Source organism: Rhinoderma darwinii, chromosome 1, assembly GCF_050947455.1.
Source record: "Rhinoderma darwinii isolate aRhiDar2 chromosome 1, aRhiDar2.hap1, whole genome shotgun sequence".
Lineage (NCBI taxonomy): Eukaryota > Metazoa > Chordata > Amphibia > Anura > Rhinodermatidae > Rhinoderma > Rhinoderma darwinii.
Window position 1 is genome coordinate 117189141 of NC_134687.1, and position 21962 is coordinate 117211102.

Here is a 21962-nt window from a genome sequence, read left to right on the forward strand (position 1 = left end):
ATCACCTCGTCACCTGGTGCCCACGTCCTGTCTAAAACAACATCATCATCATAGCCCTCCTCATCATCCCCACCACTTCTGTTACTGTGTTGTGAATGTGATGTGACATCATGGCGGGCTCCATGCCCCCCCTCATTACTGCGTCTGCCACCACGGCTACCACCAACACCCCCACTACCACAGCTATGCGTCTCGGACACCGCTTCCACCTCCACCGCCGCAACACACTCCGTTGGCTGACTCGCGGAAAACAAATCATCATCACTATGTTGTTCAGTATCTTCCTTCGCACCCGAGGAGATGTCTCTTAGGACTCTCAGGAAAGATGGCTTCCCGCTAGGAAGGGGGAGTGAAGACATAGATGATGGAATGGAAACGCTAGAAATACCCATATTACTACTGTCACTGTGCCAAGGAACTGTAGAGGATCTGGAATCCAACGAAACCTGGCTTGAAGCCAGATCGTCAGAGTCTTCCTGCTGAGATGACCGCGAGCCGGCCAACCAGTCCACAATGGCCGTATTGTCTAAAATAACCCGCCCACCGGAGGAGATGGACAAGTCTGGCTTGCTGATACTGCTACTACTACCAGCAGGCACATGGCTGCTGCTACTAGTAGAACTGGGCACATGTCTTGTGCCACAAATGCTGGTACTGGGTCTGGCACCAACAGATCCAACATTTGGACTGGAAGAGGACATGGCATGGGTGTTTTTTCCTCTACCCCGTCCTTTCACAACCTTTTTTTTACCAGACATTTCACTGCTGGAGTGCAGCAAGTTGAATCAAAACCCCTTCCCCCTACTAGAGGAATGAGGCCCTTATAAAATATTATTTGGACTGGCTGAAAATGAGTGACTGTGAATAGGTGGCAGTCAGTGTATGCTGTGACTTGTAAAATAGCACCAAAGGCACCGGCTGTACTTAATTAGCACGTTGATTTAAACCCTTAGACAGAAACTGGGCCCTTTTAAATTGTTATTCGGACTGGCGGAAAATCAGTGACTCATAAGGTGTCGGTCAGTCGGGGAATGCTGGGCGTTGTAGTACTACAAAGGCTGCCTGCATTGCAAGTTGGATGTTAACCCATGCAACGGGGATGAGCCCCTTCTAAAAGCTTATTCACACACTGGCTTTGCAAATGGCAATGAAGAATGGCAAATGGAGAATTTGTTTTGCAATTTGGATGTTGAGAGTAGAGTAGACTCCCGCTGTAGTGGATGAGCCCCTTCGATTGCTGGATTCCTGCCTTTTAGATTCCTAAAGCTTTCCCTTACTGCACAGAGATGCTATCCCTACAGCTCCTGTCTCTAAAATGGCCGCTGAGCTCCGTGCATAGACTTTTATTGCAGGCTTGAGCCCGCCCCTATGCTGCCTCCCGATTGGCTGGGAGAGACGTTTGCAAGGCATTATGGGGTAGCCTGATGTCAGGTGATATTTTGAAATCCTCCATTTTAGATCTAACATGTGGCAGGCGCCAAAATGTAGCCGGGTTCGGTCAAAACGGGTTCGGCCGAACCCGGTGAAGTTCGGATTCGCTGCGAACCAAACTTTTCACGATGTTCGGACTGAAACCGGATTCGGTTGTCCCGGTTCGCTCATCTCTAGACAAGAAAGGTGCTGTTTCTGGGGGAAAAAAGCAGAACATTTTGTACTCTTGAACCCCTTTATGTAAATGCATCACTGTGCTTTGTGTGTATTCAAATTTCCATCGTATAATATTACATTTTGTTTAACGAACAGAAACCTTTCAGTGCAACAAAAATGCCTCTGAATGGAGCCAATACTTTGTCAAATTATTGAAGACTTCAGTAACTGACACAGAATTATCTGTGCGTGATGATTTATCTCTCAATGAAAATCAGCACAGGGACGTTTTTGACCCGGATGCCAGACCCCCATCTCCAATATGACTGTGATGACATTAAAAGTCTTTTGGAAACTGCATTTAAGATGGTATTAATTACATGTATAGAAATAGCTATTACTGCAGTAGAGATTTTCAATTTCCACAGTTGTAAAATGTGTTAGTATTCCATCTGTTTGTGTATTCTTTTTCGATTTTTTTAGTACATAGGCAATACATGAAGGGTAAACGATCAAGTCCTTTAAATCAAGTAATTTTTTTTGCTTTCAAGTAGAGCCCTTTGTAACATTATGTAAAATATCAAGTCTTATTGGAGGGCTACAGTGAGCTTGTACAGTACACTTTGTATTTTTTTCCTCTTGAGATTAAGTTTTACAGAATCCCTGGTAAGCTAAAGAGCTGTGTTAGCTATATGTTATAATAAAACCATATTCTATCTTATAGACTTTGTTATCCATCTTCTTGATTTTACTAGTCTCTTGTTAATAATTCTGTTTTCATACTTATAAATTTTCATTAACCTACGAATAAATGTAATGCTCTCAGAGAGCTATAAATATGACCTTGTGCTAATGCACATTTCTCAGTATTAGAAATTATAAATCCAGGTTGTAACTAAACTCTGATATATACACCGTTCAGCCATAACATTAAAACCACCTGCCTAATATTATGTAGGTCCCATTAGTTCCAACCAAAACAGCTCTAATCAAGCGAGGCATTAACTCCACATCACCTCTGAAGGTGTCCTGTGGTCTTTTGCACCTAGACATTAGCAGCAGATCTTTTAAGTCCTGTAAAGCTTGAGGTGGGGCCTCCATGGATTGGACTTGTATTTATAGCGCATCCTACAGATCATCGACTGAATTGAGATCCCGGGAATTTGGAGGACAACTGAACACATTGAACTTTTTGTTATGTTGTGAAAACCATTCCTGAACCATGTTTGCAGTGTGGCAGGGTGCATTATCCTGCTGAAAGAAATTAGGGAATACCTTTGCCATGAAGGGATGTACTTGGTCTGCAACAATGTTTAGGTAAGTGGTACGTGTCAAATTAACATTAACATGAATGTCCAGACCCAAGGTTTCCCAGCAAAACATTGCCCAGAGCATCACACTACCTAGGCCGACTTGCCTTCTTGGTATAGTTTATCCTGGTGCTATCTCTTCCCCGGGTAAGTGACGTACATGCACTTGGCCATCCACATGATGTAAAAGAAAACGTGATTCTTCAGACCAGGCAATCTTCTTCCATTGCTCCATGGTCCAGTTCTGATGCTCACATGCCCATTGTAGGCTTTTCATGGTGGACAGGAGTCAGCATGGGCACCTTGACCAATCTCCTGCTACGTAGCCCCCAAATGCAGCAAGCTGCGATGCACTATCTGTACTGATATGTTTCGATCATAGCCAGGATAAACTTTTTCAGCAATTTGTCCTACATTAGCTCTTCTGTGGAATCGGACAAGACACGCTAGCCTTTGCTCCTCTACACACATTAACGAGTCTTAGGTGTCCATGACCCTATTGTCGGTTCACCAATTATCTTTCCTCAGACTACTTTTGGTAGGTATTAACCACAGCATACTGGAAACACCCCACAAAACCTGCCATTTTGGAGATGCTATGACCTAGTCGTCTACATCACAATTTGACCCTTGTCAAAGTCGCTTAGTACCTTACACTTGTCCATTTTTCCTGCTTCCAAAATATGAACTTCCAAAACTGACTGTTCATTTGACATACAGTTACGTCATATTCGTGAAGGGTTAGTCTAGATTGGGCTCATAAACTGAGCTACACTACATACTCAGTGGGTGTTGGCTGTTACGTTATGTAATGCCACGATCATTAGCTACTGCAACCGTGAGAAAGAGAGGTCAGCCCCCTCCATCAGCCTATCGCTTCCCCCGCAATGTAATTGTGATGATGGCTGTCATGGCAGCCTGGGGAGCTACTGAAGGTCCCCAAGGCCTACAGAGCTTAAGAGAAGCCAGTAAAAAACACAATATACTGTAATACATAAGTATTGCAGTATATTGTGCAAGAGATCCAACAATCAAGTCCTCAACAAAAATAAAAAAATAAAAAAATGGCTGCAGTAGCAATGTGTTGTGTTATGGGTGAATAATGTATATGTTTGTCTTTGCATCTATATGTTTTTATGCATGTTTACATTGATGTATATGCATTTGTGTGTACCGGTGTATATGTGAATATATGCTCTATCTGAGCCTAATGTAGACATTGGGAATTCAGTCATCTATAGTTTATTATTTGAATCAGTATTTTAATGTAACAAGCTGTGTAAATGCTACTCAGACTCACAAAGTGAGGCCATACGTCCAGCAACCTCCACTCAGACAGACTGGCTGACAGCTTTCTATGTATACATAGAGACAGCTGACAATCAAGGAAGCGAGACTCATGAGCACATTCTGTGGGTTGGAGCAGCATATATCGGAGCTCAGTGCCCCTCTGCCCTATGTTGCCCTTAGATGTGGTAGTATAGGAGAACTATCTAGAAACTAGAACCTCTGGAATCTAGAGGAAAACAAAAAATGTTTGTAATCCTAAAAAGTATTTCCTAGCCACTAGTGGCTACCATACTAGATAATTGTTCATTTCAATGTTAAAAAGCCCACATTTTGGGTGTTTCATTAAAGCTTCTTATCCCTACTTAAAGGAATTTCTGCTTAAACTAGATTGTGAGGTAAACTATTCCACAGCTTCACAGCACATACAATAAATAACCCCTTTCATAACCCAGAAGATGCCGCTTTTCTTTTGACGTAACCGTACAGTAAATAGCTGTTCACAGCATTTTAATGGCTATTTATATCTCATACATGTTAATCATGTTCTCCATTAAAGCATCTCTACTCAAGGCTGAATAAATTTAACTCTGTTCATCTTTCCCCGCAACAAATGATCCCTGTGACCTTTTTCAATTTAGTTACCCTTCTTCATATTTTTTCAATTCCAAGGCATCCTCTTTGTGAGCCAATGCCCAGAACTAATCTGTATATTCAAGATGAGGCTGCTATAAAGCCTTGTAAAACCGCAAGATTATGTCTTTCCTACTTGAGTCTATGTCTCTTTTAATGTACAAAAATATCCTGTTCGCTTTAGAAGCAGCATATTAGCATTAAATGTAGTTATTTTAGTCTGCGCAATAACAACCTCTGAAAAAACACCCACGTTCTTTTCTGAATCCATCAGTTTTACCAACCCCCTCCCTAAAAGAATAATAGTGTATACAGATTTTTAGTGTTTGGATACTAATAATTTTGTGCCATGGAAAACAAATTTGCCATACACCTAGTGTGCCTAGGTCAGCTTGTAACTTGCATCTTCCATAAACTCTATTACTAAAATAGTGCAGATTCCACATTTATTGATACTTCTTCCAAACGAGTCCCATTTATATATTTCATAGTGTTAGGGTAAGTGTGTAACAAGTAACCATGAGGCCCTATACTAAAACCTATAATGTGACCTCACTCCACTTCAACAGTGGGAGAGTCACTTGTTGAGAAGGATCTGGGTGTACTTGTAGATCATAAACTAAATAACAGCATGCAATGTCAGTCAGCTGCTTCAAAGTCCAGCAAGATTTTGTCGTGTATTAAAAGAGGCATGGACTCGTGGGACAGGGATGTAATATTGCCACTTTACAAAGCATTAGTGAGGCCTCATCTAGAATATGCAGTTCAGTTCTGGGCTCCAGTTCATAGAAAGGATGCCCTGGAGTTTGAAAAAATACAAAGAAGAGCAACGAAGCTAATAAGGGGCATGGAGAATCTAAGTTATGAGGAAAGATTAAAATAATTAAACCTATCTAGCCTTGAAAAGAGATGACTAAGGGGGGACATGATTAATTTATATAAATATATGAATGGCACGTACAAAAAATATGGTGAAATCCTGTTCCATGTAAAACCCCCCCCAAAAGACAAGGGGGCACTCCCTCCGTCTGGAAAAAGAAAGGTTCAGCCTGCGGAGGCGACAAGCCTTCTTTACTGTGAGAACTGTGAATCTATCGCATAGTCTACCGCAGGAGCTGGTCACCGCAGGGACAGTAGATTGCTTTAAAAAAGGCTTAGATAATTTCCTAGAAAAAAAAAATATTAGCTCCTATGTCATTGCGTAGAATTTTTTCCATCCCTTTTCCCATCCCTTGGTTGAACTTGATGGACATGTGTCTTTTTTCAACCGTACTAACTATGTAACACCAATGAACATGAAAAGCTTATGATTATTTTGCCATGTGTCTTTTCCTAATGCACAATAGGGATGTACAAAGTGATGTCACGGTACTGGGGTACTGCATACAGTGATGAAACAGCATAGATACAGAACAGGAATCATGCCCATATAGTCACGGTGTTGGGATAATTTGTACAGCAATGTTACAGTACAGGGATAATGCACACAGTAATGTACAGCATAGAGATAATTCACAGTGATGTTGCAGAACTGGGATAATGCACAAAATGATGTCAAAATACAAGAATAAATCACACAAATATGTAACCGCGCACACAGTGACATCATAGCAAAGAGAAAAAGCCCATAATGATGTTAATATGAAGGTATAATGTATACAGTTATGTCACATTACAGGACATACAGAAAAATGCAAAAAGGGATGCACAGGAAGGAGGATAATGCACACAGCAAGAACGCAACAAGTAACCATGGAGATCCACAGCAAAACTTGTAATGGGGCCCTATTTCATTTTTCATACACTCCCTTTCTATCATCCATTTTCCTCACCGACTGCATCTTATCTCTGTGTGGAGATTGGCCCCATAACTGGTTGGAGCCTACAGCAGCTGCTATGCCTGCTACCCTAGAATTTCCGCCAATTCTGTAGGTGATGAAGACTATTTTTACTCAACTGCCACGAACATTTATAAAAAATCTCTAAGATACGTTTAAAGAGTTTTTAATATAGGAAAAAAAAATCTCTTGTAAGGGTATGTTCACGCAGCTTATTTTTAGGCTGATTTTGGAGTGTAAACACCTCATTTTACGCTCCAAAATACACTTGAAATATGCCTGCAAACATTTTCCCATTGATTTCAACGGGAAATACACTGTGCTGTTCACATGAGGCGTATATATACGCTGATGAATTAAAAACACGCCCCGTAAAAAGAAGCCTCGAAAAAGAAGTTGAATGTCACTTCTTGAAGAGTTTTTGGAGCTGATTTTCCAGTCACACTATGAAAAATGCCTCCAAAAATGCACTAAAAAAATCCTCAAAAGAAGCCTACCCTAAGGGCACGTTCAGACGTGGCTGAATTTTTCCGCTGCAAATGTTGGTGCAGATGCAGGGAAATTACGGAACGAATCAGCACCAACATTTGCATATTTTACAGGTAATTCAGTCGTTGCAGAAAACACAGCAGACTTGCCACAGATATCAGTTTTTGCATTGCAAAGGCTGAAATCCGCAGTGAAATTCCGCTTCTTCTCCGCAACAGACAGTGCGTGGTGCAGAGGGAAAATTCTGCACCGCAGCCTATGGTCCGCAGCGGAGTTTTCCGCAACGTCTGAACTAACTTGCCTAAAAATGTATTGAAACAAATGTAAAAAACGGGCGCTGGAGAATTCCACTAAGGACAGTCCGCAGCGGAATTCCACAGCAATTCCGCCATGTCTGAATGTGCCCTATGGGTATCTTCACACGGCCTATTTTCAGCCATTTTTCGGCCCGTAAACGTCCCGATAAAAGGCTGAAAACACGGGGCTGAACACCTCCAAACATATGCCCATTCATTTCAATGGGAAGAAGGCGTTTCGTCCCCACGGGGCATTTTTTGACGGGCCGTTTTTCATTGAGTCTATAGAAAAACAGCTCCAAAAACAGCCATGAAAAAACGCATCAAAAAACACTTGTTGCATAAAAACCGGCTGATAATCAGAAGTTGTTTTCCCTTGAAAACAGCTCCGTATTTTACAGCCGTTTTTTATTTGCCGTGTGAACATACCCTAATAGGTTACTATGTATGAAAATATCATGACTAAACAAGAAAAAGGTGCTTAAAGTGGAAATCCATTTCAGAATGTAAGACTAAACTGACTAAAATATGTACTTTATATTGAGTATGAGCACATTAATAGAATTAAAAGTAGTTTTGTAATATTCTAAAAAATGGCAAAATTATTTGCCATTAAACATACATCCACTTAATACGACTATTATTTTAATTACATAGATCTCTCTAACAAAATATAACTAAATATAATTTTTTTTCCTGCTTTCTAAATAGACTGCAAAGGCAGTAGACGTCCTTAAACATTTTTGAGTATAGTACATTTATAGATCATGTGGTCTGTTTTATAGACAGTTACATTTTATTAAAAATGTTTCCTTTTTATATCACTTATACCTAATAGTAAAAAAAAGAATTCATATGAATAAAGATGAGCAAATTGATTCTACTTAAATCAAATTCAGTTTGAATTTCCCAACGTTTCGGATTCAACGAATTCCGAAACATTTTGGCTTTACAGCCAACGAATCCCGACAAAATGGCAGCTGCCAGCTGGCAACAATCACCATTTTATCGATGAGTAAAAGGATAACATCTGTTTGGACGGGCTTTCCCTTAATGCTTTACAGGCAGCCTTCCCAAAATGCACTGCGGTTATCCATCACTTTACCAATATATGTTGCTGTCACTTTGACAATGCTAATGCTGGCTTGGTGGTAAAGAGATTAATAGGGGTTGGATAGAGTCCTAGAAAATGTTAGAGAGTCAGAGACGCGTTTTCAGGGCAATCATGGCACTTGCGATTCCTGGCAAAAGTTTTTCGGATCAAATCGAATCGGATTGCCAATTCGACCAGATCGGAAACTTAACTAAATTTGGAAAATTTGCTAATCTCTACATTTAAACATTCTATCTAGCTACATAAATAATTGTCATCAGACTGCTGCTTATATGAAATGATTAAATCATGATAGATAGATAGATAGATAGATAGATAGATAGATAGATAGATAGATAGATAGATAGATAGATAGATAGATAGATAGATAGATAGATAGATATGAGATAGATAGATAAGATAGATATGAGATAGATAGATAGATAGATAGATAGATAGATAGATAGATAGATAGATAGATAGATAGATAGATAGATAGATAGATAGATAGATAGATAGATAGATAGATAGATAGATAGATAATTACTTATTTTCACATTTTATGCTGGTCTCCCCATTCCACGTTAACTGTCAGTAAGAATCAGCTAGATGACATTTGAGTACATATTATATAGTGAACATAGATCCGGAAAGTGCATGTTGATTGAATAGAAAAGCACAGTAACTACGCACAACCTACCACAACAATTCAATACCTTTATTCATCCTCCACTTTATGACTCATACTCTGTGTACTTGACTTTTCCATGTGACAGAATTATTCAAATGTTCTCCAGCTCACTAAAAATGTGTAGGCGGACTATAATGTGGGCTAACATTTGCTACAAGCAGAGGCTGATAATTGTTGGGGTGTCAAGTGTATTGCAACAGCACATTATATTACATGTCACCTTCCAAATAAACAGCCTAATCCATTGTAACCTCAAGGACTTTACCTCAATATAGTGAACAATAAAAGTTGAAATAATATTAAAAAAAGTCTTACCCTAAAGAATTCCTTCGTTGACCCTGAATCCAATGTTCCATATGCTATTTCAGTTTGTTTGGAAAGATCTTCTGCACTCTCTATAGGTGACACCATTCTTTCCACAGTAAGGAAGGCAGCTAAGTTAGCCGTGTAGGATGAAATGATAATCAAGGTAAAGAACCACCACACACCTCCAACAATGCGACCAGATAGGGATCTAATAACAAGTATGAAATGAATTTTTAAAGTGAAATGAATTGGATGTAATACAGTTTGTCATTTCACAATACATTCTCTTTAAAAGTTGTTGCACTTATGTTATTATATTGTATAATTGTCTATCAATGATTTCATACAAAATGATCTACAAGCACAGGATACTGAAAAAAAAAATTGCATTCTTTAATAATACCAATGAAATCAGCATTTGCTTAAAGGAATGCTCCAGGAGAAAACTATACACTGTATTATGCTTAATGCAGGGCGGGGCTCAACTCGGAGATTTCAAGAACACCAAAACCAGAAATCATGCCCCAACCCTTCAGGCCCTGCACTAGGCATAACACAGTGTATCCGTTTTTCCTGGAGTTTTACTTTAAGCTTAAAATGTTTTCTTGGAATACTTGTATGATGCGTCAATTAGATAATGGTATAATTGAAGTAAGAGTCACCCGTGGGGCGTCTAGGAGATGGGGCCCCCTACAATCATGAGAAGGAGCAGGTTCCAGGCTTTTTCTCAGCATCGGAATAGCAGTGAATGCAAGATACCCTTTCCACTGAAATAGACGGAAGTTATAGCAACCTAAGGCCTCATGCACCAACCGTAGTGTTTTTCTGGTCCGCAAATTCCAGGACCGTGTTCCGTGAAATTTCCTCCGCAGTTCATCCGTATGTAATCCGCAGTTCATCCGTATGTATTGCGCAAAATGCGGATAAAAAAAAAGCCTAGGTAAAACAGGATGACAACAGAACTCATTCCCGGTCGTCGCCTAGCAACACTTCCGCAAATCCGCAAACTGCGGTTGACACACGGAGGTGTACCCGCATTTTCCACGGGCCCATTGACTTTTATGGGCATGTCCGCATCGAATTTGTGGGCCGTAATAAGACATGTCCTGAGTTTCTGCGGCACGGATTTGCGGACATGCGGAGACCCATGAAAACACGGATAGTGTGTATGGGCCCATAGAAATGAATGGGTCCGCAATTCTCCCGTGGATTTGCGGGGGAATTGCGGACGCAAAAACACGTTCGTGTGCATGGGGCCTAAGAGTGACAGGACTCAAAGGCTACTGTAACTTCCACATGCGCTGCCACCTTCCACACTGAAAACAATACTGGAACCAGCTCGTTTACAGGACTGCCTGGGGTTATTGCTACTGGACAATCACTGGGGAAAAAAATATTAAATGTCCACCTTCAAATACCATTTTAAAGAAAATCTAAAAATAGGTCCAAAATCCTGTTATGATTTATATCCTATGTGTCCCTACCGCAGTCAGAGTTCTGTTTTTCTGACACAGAGGTCCAAATGACCTCTATAGATATAGGGTCAGATGATATAATTCTGTGTCTGGAGCTTTAAAGCTTTCTGCATACTGGAACAGATTTATTATTCAAAATACGACAGAATTCTGGCTTGACACAGGGCGTGACTTAGTGGGAAAGGGAGCGTGAACTAGTTGAAAGAGGCAAAGCTAAAAATGCGACACTGTGTTCCAAACTAGCGGCACAAAAAATTGGCGTAAACTAAGCCAACCAAGAGGTGGTATAGGGAGGAGAAAAGTGTCTAGATATATGTGCCAAATTTAACATACAGCATGCGCCTTTTTGATAAATTTGGTGCATTTTCTGACTACCTTGTCTAAGTTTACGATGTCTAAATCGTACACAATATTAGTAAATTTGCCCCAAAGTTTATTGTATATTTGTATTGTTCAATGTATAAAGTATGCAGGATGCTCCGAAGCGCCTCTATTGGGGAGATTTATTAAAACTGGCATTTGATATGCCAGTCTTAACAAGAAACAACCTAAAGTAAGTTATTAAGAGGCACACATCTCTTAATAACTTTGACATATTTGGCTGTCCGTGAGCCACTGAATGAAATCTATGCCAGCAAAGAGCTGGCATAGATTCCGCTATAATTTCCGCCAGCTTCTGGCCTACATTTTAGTAAATACGACATGCCAATGGTGGCTTTTGCGCATTTTATGTTTCTATGTCATTTTTCTACACCAAAAAACTGGCATAGAAACATTGTTAAATTGACCTGTGTTCATAAAAGGGATTTAGGGCTCTATAACAGAAAACAAACTGCCTACCGCTATAAAATTAGTTAAAGGGGTATTCCGGTTGTAGCAAATTATCACCTATCCACTGCATAGGTGATAACTGTTAGATCGGTGGGTATCTGACCGCTGTGATACCCATTGATTGCTAGAGTGCATGTTCGACCTCCACTTCATTAAACTCCTGGCAAGAGGTATTGCAGCTGGGGGAACGGTGGATTGGTGATACCCAGTTCTAGCAAATGGCAGGGGTCCCATCAGATTCTCACGGATCTAACAGTTCTCACCTATCCAACAGATAGGTGATAATTTGTTATAACCAGAATATCCTTTTAAGAAATTAATTAGCGCAGAATATTAGGCCTGCTAAACGATAGTGTTAAAGTGTGTGAACATTCCATTTGGTGTTAACAACTTTACAAATGAAATGTCAATATATCCTACTCTCATTCAGAGTGTTCACTAACAACAAAATTAATGTAAGTTTTATGTGTGCTTGATAAACAAATACTTGCCATATAATAGATTTTAATTACAGAAATGTGTCTTGTACTTATATTCAATGGTTCATGTCTAAAATCTGTTATCTACTTACTATAAACATAACCGACATAAATAATGTCAATTTTAATACTGATAAAGGTAACTTATTCTATTATACAAATACAGACCCCCCCTAATGGCATCCTGCAAACATTAAGTTACATACTTATCAAATTTAAGCATAACTCCACCCATGTATTTCGTAATAATGAAGTTATGTTCAAAGGTGTAGGCATAGAGTAGAGTCCCATGCTTGGGACCCCTATATGAGCTAAAGCCGGTAAGCAAAAAATGCCTCCTGTTCTGGTGAACCTAGCCCGTCCATTAATGGAAATGTATGGCCAGCTGGTACTTTCTCTGTCGATAACAGCTCATGGTAAGGGATACCGGGAGTTGAACCTGCGGTGAACAGTGGTTCTCTGGGGAAGTTGTTGAAGGGATTTTCACCACATCAATTTTATGTTGTCCCAAGGGTAATACACCATGGGCATGGCCTACCGGTAATTGTTTAGTTACGCCGTTTATATAAATATATATTATAATCCTTCTCTAGATAATACTAGTATTGAATTTCAGTATCACATGATACAATTATAAGATTTAACTCATACCAGATATGGTTTAACAGTGAAATGAATGCCAAGATTTCCCTTTGATCAAACTAAACTCACATATTTGGAAACTGAATAAACAGCAGTTCCCTCATATATCTTTTATTGGAATTACTCCCTTCAAAAGTGAAAAAAATATTATAATAGAGAAGAACAACTGCTAGGATTTTTTTTAAATGTAACTTCCTTGTCAATCTGTCAGAAGACATCAGATGTTTTGCTCTAATATCACCATGCTCTCACTTGCGAAAGTAGGAATTCCAACAATTGATGCAGTTTAGGAAATTGTTGCTCACACAATCCCGAATATACAAATGTAAATTCACCAAATGCGGTTGATAAAAAGAATGCCTTAAATTTCAGTTGATGGAACTTTGTGCATATTGCAGGTCAGCATTTACAAATGTCACTTATAAATCACATTTGTCCCTTTATATCTCCCTGATGTTTAGTTTTAAATAGTTTGTTATGCTGTTTTCAAGCATTTGACAGTTACAATATACCAAGTATTTTCTCAAGTACTCCCAAAAGTATCTAATATTGAAAGTGCCATTCTACAATTTTATCAGCTTTGACTGAATAAGAGTGGGCAATACTACACCGAACAAGCCAAAATGGTTCACATCAACCACGTTGCAGACAGCAAGGGCAATTTCAGACGTGGCGATCGATTTCCCCTGCGGATTTCGCCGCAAATTTGCAATAGGTCTGCGGCAACTTTTGCATATGAAACAAGCAGAACTTGTTGCGAAATTGCTCGGGTCTTCACCCTATCCATTGCAAAAGTTGAATACAACAGTGAAAAGTGGCTTCTCCGGACAAGAATGAGCATGCTGCGAATTTGAAAATCCCCAGCATGCTCTGCTTTCATTGCAGATTTTTTTCCCGCAACAGGTGGATGGGATTTTGAAATCATCACCACTTGTATTGTACTGTAAATAGCTGCAGATTTGAAATGTGGAATCTGTACTGCAAATACGCCATGATTGAACATCAGTCATTGCAGATTTTTGGTGAGAAAATATCGGCTACAATTTAGACTAAAATTCATGTGGAAAAGGTTTTCAAAACCCCATCTACATTTAGCAGGAAAAAAATCTGTGTGTAATTTAGGGCATGTTGTGGCTTTTCAAATTCACAGAATACCCATTCTGTTGCGGAAGTGCCACTGATCTTCACTGAGGATTTTACCTTTGTAATTCAAAGGGCGAAATCCACAACAAAATCCACATATAACACAACTCCACTATGTTTGGACTATAATTCAAATAGTAAAACACTAGCTTCTAGCTCTGACCGCAGCTTTACATATATATATTCCTGCAGCAATGTTTTGGTGGGGTTTTATTAAATAGTTTTATACAGTCACAAAAAAAGTAAATAGACCTTTTTGTATATAACCCTTTAATGTGCAATTTGCATGGATTCATTTCTCCATCGAATGCCAAAGAGTAAATCTCATATCTGGTAAATCAATGATAGAATCTACCAGCAGTTTGATCCTGGCAAGAACCCCCAAAATGTACATGAATATCGTACTTTTTGTAGGTATGAGATACAATGGTTTATGATTGCTGGTAAAGTGTGACAAAATAAAATCTCACACCACTATATTTAATAGTCTACAAACTGATTAGCCAGAAGACGTTTCCAAAGAATAGTAAGGTAAAGAGTCTGAACTACAACCAAACCTGTTTTACTTTCCTTAGACTTTCCATGCAAATGGACATTGGGGTTTTGAGGGTTTCATTCTTACTATCTTAAAAATTTTCCTTAAATCAATCTTTGTCTTAATATTATTTTGTAGTCCTGAAATCTGTATTTTTAGAAGTTATAGTAGGCAATAGAAATTGGGATAATATAATTATACAGCTGCTATTTTTGCACTTTATGTAAAGTATCTTTCGGTGTCCACAAAGAAAATGGAGATGATTGTGTCTTCAGCATGGGGAAGACTAAGGGCCTGTTCACATCAGTGTTCGGGTTCCGGTGATGGATTCCGTCAGACCTTTCCGTCAGAGGAATAGATTAATGGAAAGCCAAACAAAAACTATTGATTCCTTTTGCATTACCATTGTTTTCAATGGTAATGCTTCTGTTTCAATTGGTTTCAGTTTGTTTCCGTTCCGTAAAGTTTCCGTTTTTTCACGGAAACCATAGTATAGTCGACAGCACTATTGTTTCCATGGAAAACGAAAGAGACTTTACAAAACGGAAACAAACTGAAACGGAAGCATTACCATTGAAAACAAAGGTAATGCAAGCAGGATTGATAATTTCCGTTTGGCTTTTCGTTCATCTGTTCCTCTTACGGAATAGATGAATGGAAACCCCAAACGGAACCGAAACGCTGATTTGAACAGGCCTTAAGTGCTTCTTTGTGACAAGGTACTAGCACCCTAATAGGAAATATAATAACAGTACAATATAATAGTATTAGTACAATAGTACAACTCATTTTAAAGTCTTTTTTCTTTATCAATCCTTTAAGGGAAAATCCAGTCAAAATTCATCTTATCATATCTCATGAATAAATACATCTAAATACATGTCAGATACATTGCTCGAGTCTGTGAGATCACACTACCACTGATTTCTAGAATGAAGGGGCTGCATTGCTCCATAGAGTGTCCAAACCTCTTTGAAATCGCTCAGAGATTTAACTTATTGGAAATCTTCAACACAGAATTCTAAACACTCTGACATTGGTTTGAATGGACATTTGTTAGAATGCTGTGTCAGAGATTAACACTGGCAATCACTGAGCTAAGATAAAGTTTTGAGCACTCTATATTTTTGGAAATTGGCCTCATCAATGCCATTTTTTACATATCTATATGACATGACAGAAAATCATTTTTATGCGAAATTCCCCTTTAATTTTCTAAAATGATAGTCATAATGGAACAGAAAAGTCATTGGCTGGTTTAGAAATAAAAAGTTTGTCCTTCTGTAACCCATGACCGTAAAGAATTATTCTCTCCAAGCATGAACTGTGAACTAAACAAGACCATAATAAACCTGGCTTCAAGTTTTTATTATGATCATTGTTGCATGTCAATGTAATGGTCCCTATATTTTTTTAGTGTTTTCTGTACTACTGTAGGTTCATGATATGAAGGTGGACAGATCGATTGCTGAGGTCATTGTAACATTTTGATTTACCATTTTACATTTCTTGCTAAAATTATATAACGGACTAATGTCTATTTCAAGAGATATATCATACTCAAATGTTAAAGTAGATCTATCTCATGAAACAGAATTATCTATTGTGAACATAAAACACCTTTGTACGCTGAATTAAAGTCTAGCTAAACGTTCGACAAACTTCTGACAAGTCATAGTGACATGTCAGAAGTTTGGATTGGTGGGGGTTCGAGCACGGAGACCCCCACCAATTGCTAGAACGAAGCATCTGAAGCACTCCTGTGAGTGCTCAGCTGCTTAGTTTCTGTTCGGCTTTTTCCGGAAATAAATGTATCGGAGTACGGGCTCATAGACTTTGTATTGAGTCCGTACCACGATACATTCATTTCCAGAAAAAGCCGAACAGACACGAAGCAGCTGAGCGCTCACACGAGTGATTCAGCTGCTTCGTTCTAGCGATTGGTGGGAGTCTCCATGCTCGGACCCCCACCAATCCCAATTTCTGACATGTCACTTTGACATGTCAGAAGTTTGTTGAACGTTTAGCTACACTTTAAGCAGTGAATTGTATGCTTATTTTGACACAATAAATAAAAAAATCAATCCAGACAAGTCTAATATATATTGTCAAACCTGTAAAAACACATTACCCTTTTTCCCATCACAGCTCATTGTGGCCACAAGGACTTGAACTGTGAAATGGGAATGCAGCAAAAACACGGTACCCCTCCAAGAAGGCATGAAATTATTGAAACCTTGTGCATTTCTGTAGTCTATACATGGTGTATATAGCTTCACTGAGACAATGTTTTTACTGCCTCAACTTCTATTTTCGCATAGAAAAACATTTCCATTAGAACCTTGTCTGAACCTACATTCTAAAAATTGTGTCTCCATTGCCGTGAATATATTCACCATGGCATCCGCTTCAGACCAAAAATGCACAAAGTGTAAAGAGATGAGTAACCAACCTTGGCGAAATATCGCATCCTTGCTGCATAAAGGCACCAAGGGAAAACCAGAGACTATTAAATATCCCAAACTCATTAGATGAATCGTTACTTTGCGCTTCTCTTCCGTCTTCAAACTCCTCAGTATGCCATTCATATGGGCTAAATCTGCTGACCAGGAATAAAACTACACTGACCCCAATATAAGCAAACACTATGCACATCCAGATCTCATAGGCTAAAGGATCAAGAAAAGAAAACACTCCTGGTTTTGACTTCTGAGGCTTCTTGATCATAATTGATATTCCCAAACTCATGAATGGTTTTGAGAAGTCAATCACTTCTTCTCTCACCAGTGTTATAGTTAATGGAGCAATTGCAATATCAGCTTTCTGTAAAACAAAACAAAAAAAAACAGAATTAGTTTATTAGTAATTAATGAACTATAACAATTTAATACACAGATTAGCCTTTCCATTCATACAACTGTTGTCAGATGACGTTTTCGTTTTTGGGGTTTTGGGGTTCATATAATGTATTGAAAAACTTTTATTATTTTTTTTTGGGGGGTGGAAAAAAATAGCAATTCCAACATTTTTCATGGGTTTTTTTAGATGTATTTTTACAACGTTCACTGTGCGGTATAAATAATATGATAACTTTATTCTCTTGGTCAATATGCTTACAGCGATACCAAATTGATGTCGTTTTTTATGGTTTACTACTTTTATATAATAAAAAACACCTTTTTTTTGTGTTGCCGTATTTTAAGACCCACCACCTTTTTGATTTTTCCGTGGACATAGCTTTATGAAGTTAAATTTTTGTATTTGTTCCATCTTGAGGCACATACAACTTTTTAAAAATATTATTTCCATTTTTTGGGTGTCAGGATGAACAAAAAACAACAATTTTGACATTGTTTAATAGATTGTTTTTGTGCCGCTAATTTTGTGGGATAATTACCTTTTATTACACTATTACATTTTATAGTGAGGGTGGATATTGATGTTTTTTTTATAATTTTGTATTTTTAAATGAATGGCAATTTATGGCACATATGGCAAATAGGTATACAGTTGCATTAATCTGTTTGTATGTTTTGAACCGTTTCAAATATTCCCACTGAAAGTCAAAACCAAATGCTGTGAGTTTAGCCTAAATGAACAACTGGATAAAAATCTGCAATTTATACTCTGCAGGTGCTCTGTTATTTAAGCCAAATGTAAGACACTAAAACCGTTGTGAGTGATTTCACTTGTATGTCTGTTTACAAGAAACTCAAGGAGGCAACTTTATCAATGCACAATTGCCTGAGTATGTGTGTGTGTGTCAATTAGTTTTTCTCATTGAGATTTAGTTGCCTAGAGTTTACAATCATTCTGTCTTTGCTGTCACTCATCATAACCCTACACTAATGGAACAGAACGAAAAATCAGCCAGTCAGCCAAAACGAAAGACAATATACAGCGGGTAAGCATTGCTCAATTTTTAGGACCCAATCTTCTGCTTCATAAGTTACTATTAACCCTTTACAAATTCGGCCATTCAGTACACAAATAGTACCTAAACATTTTGCTATGCACATATATTTTATTAATACATTTATAAAATGCATCCTTTCTTTAAATACCATGCATTTTATTCTTCACCACTGATAAAAAATAATTGTGAAAGAACAGAAAAATACCTTATCTTGTGTTTCTTATGTGTAGGAAATTATTTACAGATCATGGTTATGTAAAAAATTGTGGTCAGTGCAATCTTACTACTGTCTGTGACTCTTTGGTGACTAATTTAAAGAATTACCTTAAAGCGGTTTTCACACATTAGACAGTTATGACATATTTACAGGCTCAACTGTTTCCATAACTTACATTGGCTGAATAGAGAGGACCACACACATGCACAGAAAAACCTCCATATTCACTCTCTGCCTGGATGTAGCGGCTGGACCACCCTCCTCTGTGGGATAAGGAGGGTGGTCTCGCCAACCTATCAGACAATTATGGCATACTCTGTGGCTGTGTCATACATGTGTAATGTGGGAAAACCCCATTAAAGGCATACATATTTAAACAAATAGCAATATTGTTAAAGAGCCAAAGACATTTGACTGCAAAGTGCTCCTGTACTATAATACTAGATACTACATTATAAGAGTGACTCTCTGTCCATGCAATGCATAATTTTAGGCAGACACATTAAACTGTTTTATGTTTTTACTTTCGAACATTTTACACTTTTGTACTATAAATTATTTTCTTAATTGGGAAGGAAAGACATATTCAGTATCACTTACCCCATAAACTAATTCACCGACCATTCCATTCCATATTTTTGTTTCAGCGTCTCTTGCGCCATACTTGCCATCACCAACTATTGTCAGTTTGTACTTAAATCCACAGTGTCTAGCAATTTCCGTTGCCAAATCAACACAATATCCTTCATAACGATCATTTCCTTCGAATTGATCTGCATTTTTTTTATACATCACATATGGGGCTTCCTGAAAAATCAAAGCCATTATCCAACAATGTAAACACAATAAATAAATGATTTCAGAATATATATTGGTTTGACTTTTTCTCCTTACTACATTACTCCTAAACGAAAAATTGTTTGAGATTTTAAAAACTAGTAAAATTAGTAGTTGTGGAGCGCAAAGGTAGGAAAACTTAAAAATCATCATCAGCTCTGTAAAATTTGTTATCTGCACAACAGATCTGTAACTTCATTGAATTCAGCGTATGACTTACATGATCTATGAAAATTTTGAGATATCATGCTTTCATATATAATCTACCATGATAATTGGACCACTTATAGTATATGTTCCTCAACAGATAGAATCCAATCACCTGTTCCTATTTATTATAATAAGTAAGCATGTGTGACCATGGAGCCATTGGTATCATACAGTAAATGGTTTATGTCAGGTTTACAAGTATTCATTTGGATTAAATAGGTAGAACTGAGAAAGGTTGAACTTGTGACTTCTTTCAACAATGTAACAAGTGAAAAAATTTATAATTGCTCACAATACGTTTTTGGTAATTAAGAACTTTAGATTTTTCTTAAAAACAGACAATATACAGTATGAAGTACGCTATTTAAGGACACATAAAGATAAAAAGGTTGTACCCTTAGTTTTAAGGATTGGACACATACATATCTCCCTAAATGCCAATGCTTCTGTTGTTAGAGATTAAATGCTAAATGCTTTTCAGCACACGTCATGCAGGCCGTTAGGACCATTGAGATGGGTAAGGAGTTGCTTTATAATGGACATTATTGGCGTTTCCTTCTATGATATGAACTGAACTGTCCAGACTTTATGCACTTGCACTTTTGACAGGGTATCGCCACCCTTAGAACACTGCACCACCTATACCCTAACATAGAGAATATGGTATACTTTATCCACGGCATAGGTTTCCTTATCCTGACATGTACATGTGAACTTGTATAGAGTCTTCTAGGTTTTGATACCTCTTTTAATTGTTTGTCTATCCTTTATGTAAATTAAATTGTTATATTTTTATACATATGGCTTTTGTACTCCTTTTTTCTGTATGGTATATATAACTTGTATAGAGCCTTCTAGGTTTTGATACCACTTTTAATTGTTTGTCTATCCTTTATGTAAATTAAATTGTTATATTTTTATACATATGGCTTTTGTACTCCTTTTTTCTGTATGGTATATATAATATATGTAAAAAAAAATTATTAAGTAACACATGTACTAATGTGGATTTGCCTAGATTAGGTCGTAAAATGCATAAAAATCTGGCACATTTCCTGCGCATAATGCCACATCTAGTTTTTAGACATATTTATTAAGCCAATGCCCAAAAAGAACAGATCTTTGTGCCTCACTCGACACTTTTAAAAAGTGACTTGAATATGATGTGTAGCTTACTGAAATGAGGGTCTGGCTTAAAGTGCGCCATAAGGAACAGAAGAAATGTGTCTACCAGGTCCAGCAAGATGCACCAAATTTATCATAAAGAATTCACCATTGTGATCAATCTGGCGCATGCTTCGACTGCCTGGTCTAAGTCTACGCTGTCTAAATCTTAGACACCATTTGAACATCTGCCCCACTGTGTCTTTTATTTTTGTATAAATTCACTCACTGCCATAAATCCTAGATTATCTCTTATAGACTCTCACACAAACATACTGAACATATATATATATATATATATATATATATCTATCTATCTCAAACCTTCGATATATACTGTATGGGCACAACACACCTCACTATATATAGCCACTATTTGTTCAAAATCGTATACACGGTCACTATACCCTCATATAGCTGTGTAAAAGTTCATCCAGGACATCTCCATATAATCTCGCACATCATATGTGGTCCCTTTTCATCTATATAAACTTACATACCTTCATAGAAAGTCACTATACCACACAGCGCATACAAACAGATTGTTTAATGTACATAGATCTTAGACCATCATATAGCTTGGAATATAGCCATATGCTCACACACTAAAATTTGGTTATAATATCTACACAAAACCTCATACATCCCTATATATGACCACTATAGAAAAAAATAGCAGACAGCACTCCAAATTTTTTCTATATTGAGAGGGTGATAGGACAAAGTCCTGAGGTGTGCCCCACGCAACCGCAATTCTATGGTGCTGCTCTCTTTGGACTAATTTTTTTTATATATGACCACTATCCATCTATAGAAAGTAATACATCTCCAGATGACCACGATACAACTGTGTAACATGAATATCATATGTGCAGGTCTTATGCTAAGACTGAAATAGTCTCCTGTGATAAACTTATGATCAATTTTGGCAAGTCAGCCATATTGAAATTCCTCATTACACCAAAAATAGTTGCTTTGCATTA

The 21962-nt window shown here is 37.9% G+C and overlaps 1 protein-coding gene across 6 annotated transcripts in view; it reads right to left on the reverse strand.

Moving 5' to 3' along the window:
- GRIA2 (glutamate ionotropic receptor AMPA type subunit 2) overlaps positions 1–21962 on the reverse strand; it is a 184139-nt gene that overhangs the window by 33417 nt on the left and 128760 nt on the right. For all 6 annotated transcript variants that reach the window (XM_075860309.1, XM_075860307.1, XM_075860308.1 and 3 more), the window contains exons 10-12: positions 19369–19575; positions 17088–17458; positions 9540–9738 (exon numbers count right to left, since the gene is read on the reverse strand). In XM_075860309.1, the coding sequence (XP_075716424.1) occupies positions 9540–9738; positions 17088–17458; positions 19369–19575 (777 nt within the window). The remainder of the gene's footprint in view (positions 1–9539; positions 9739–17087; positions 17459–19368; positions 19576–21962) is intronic.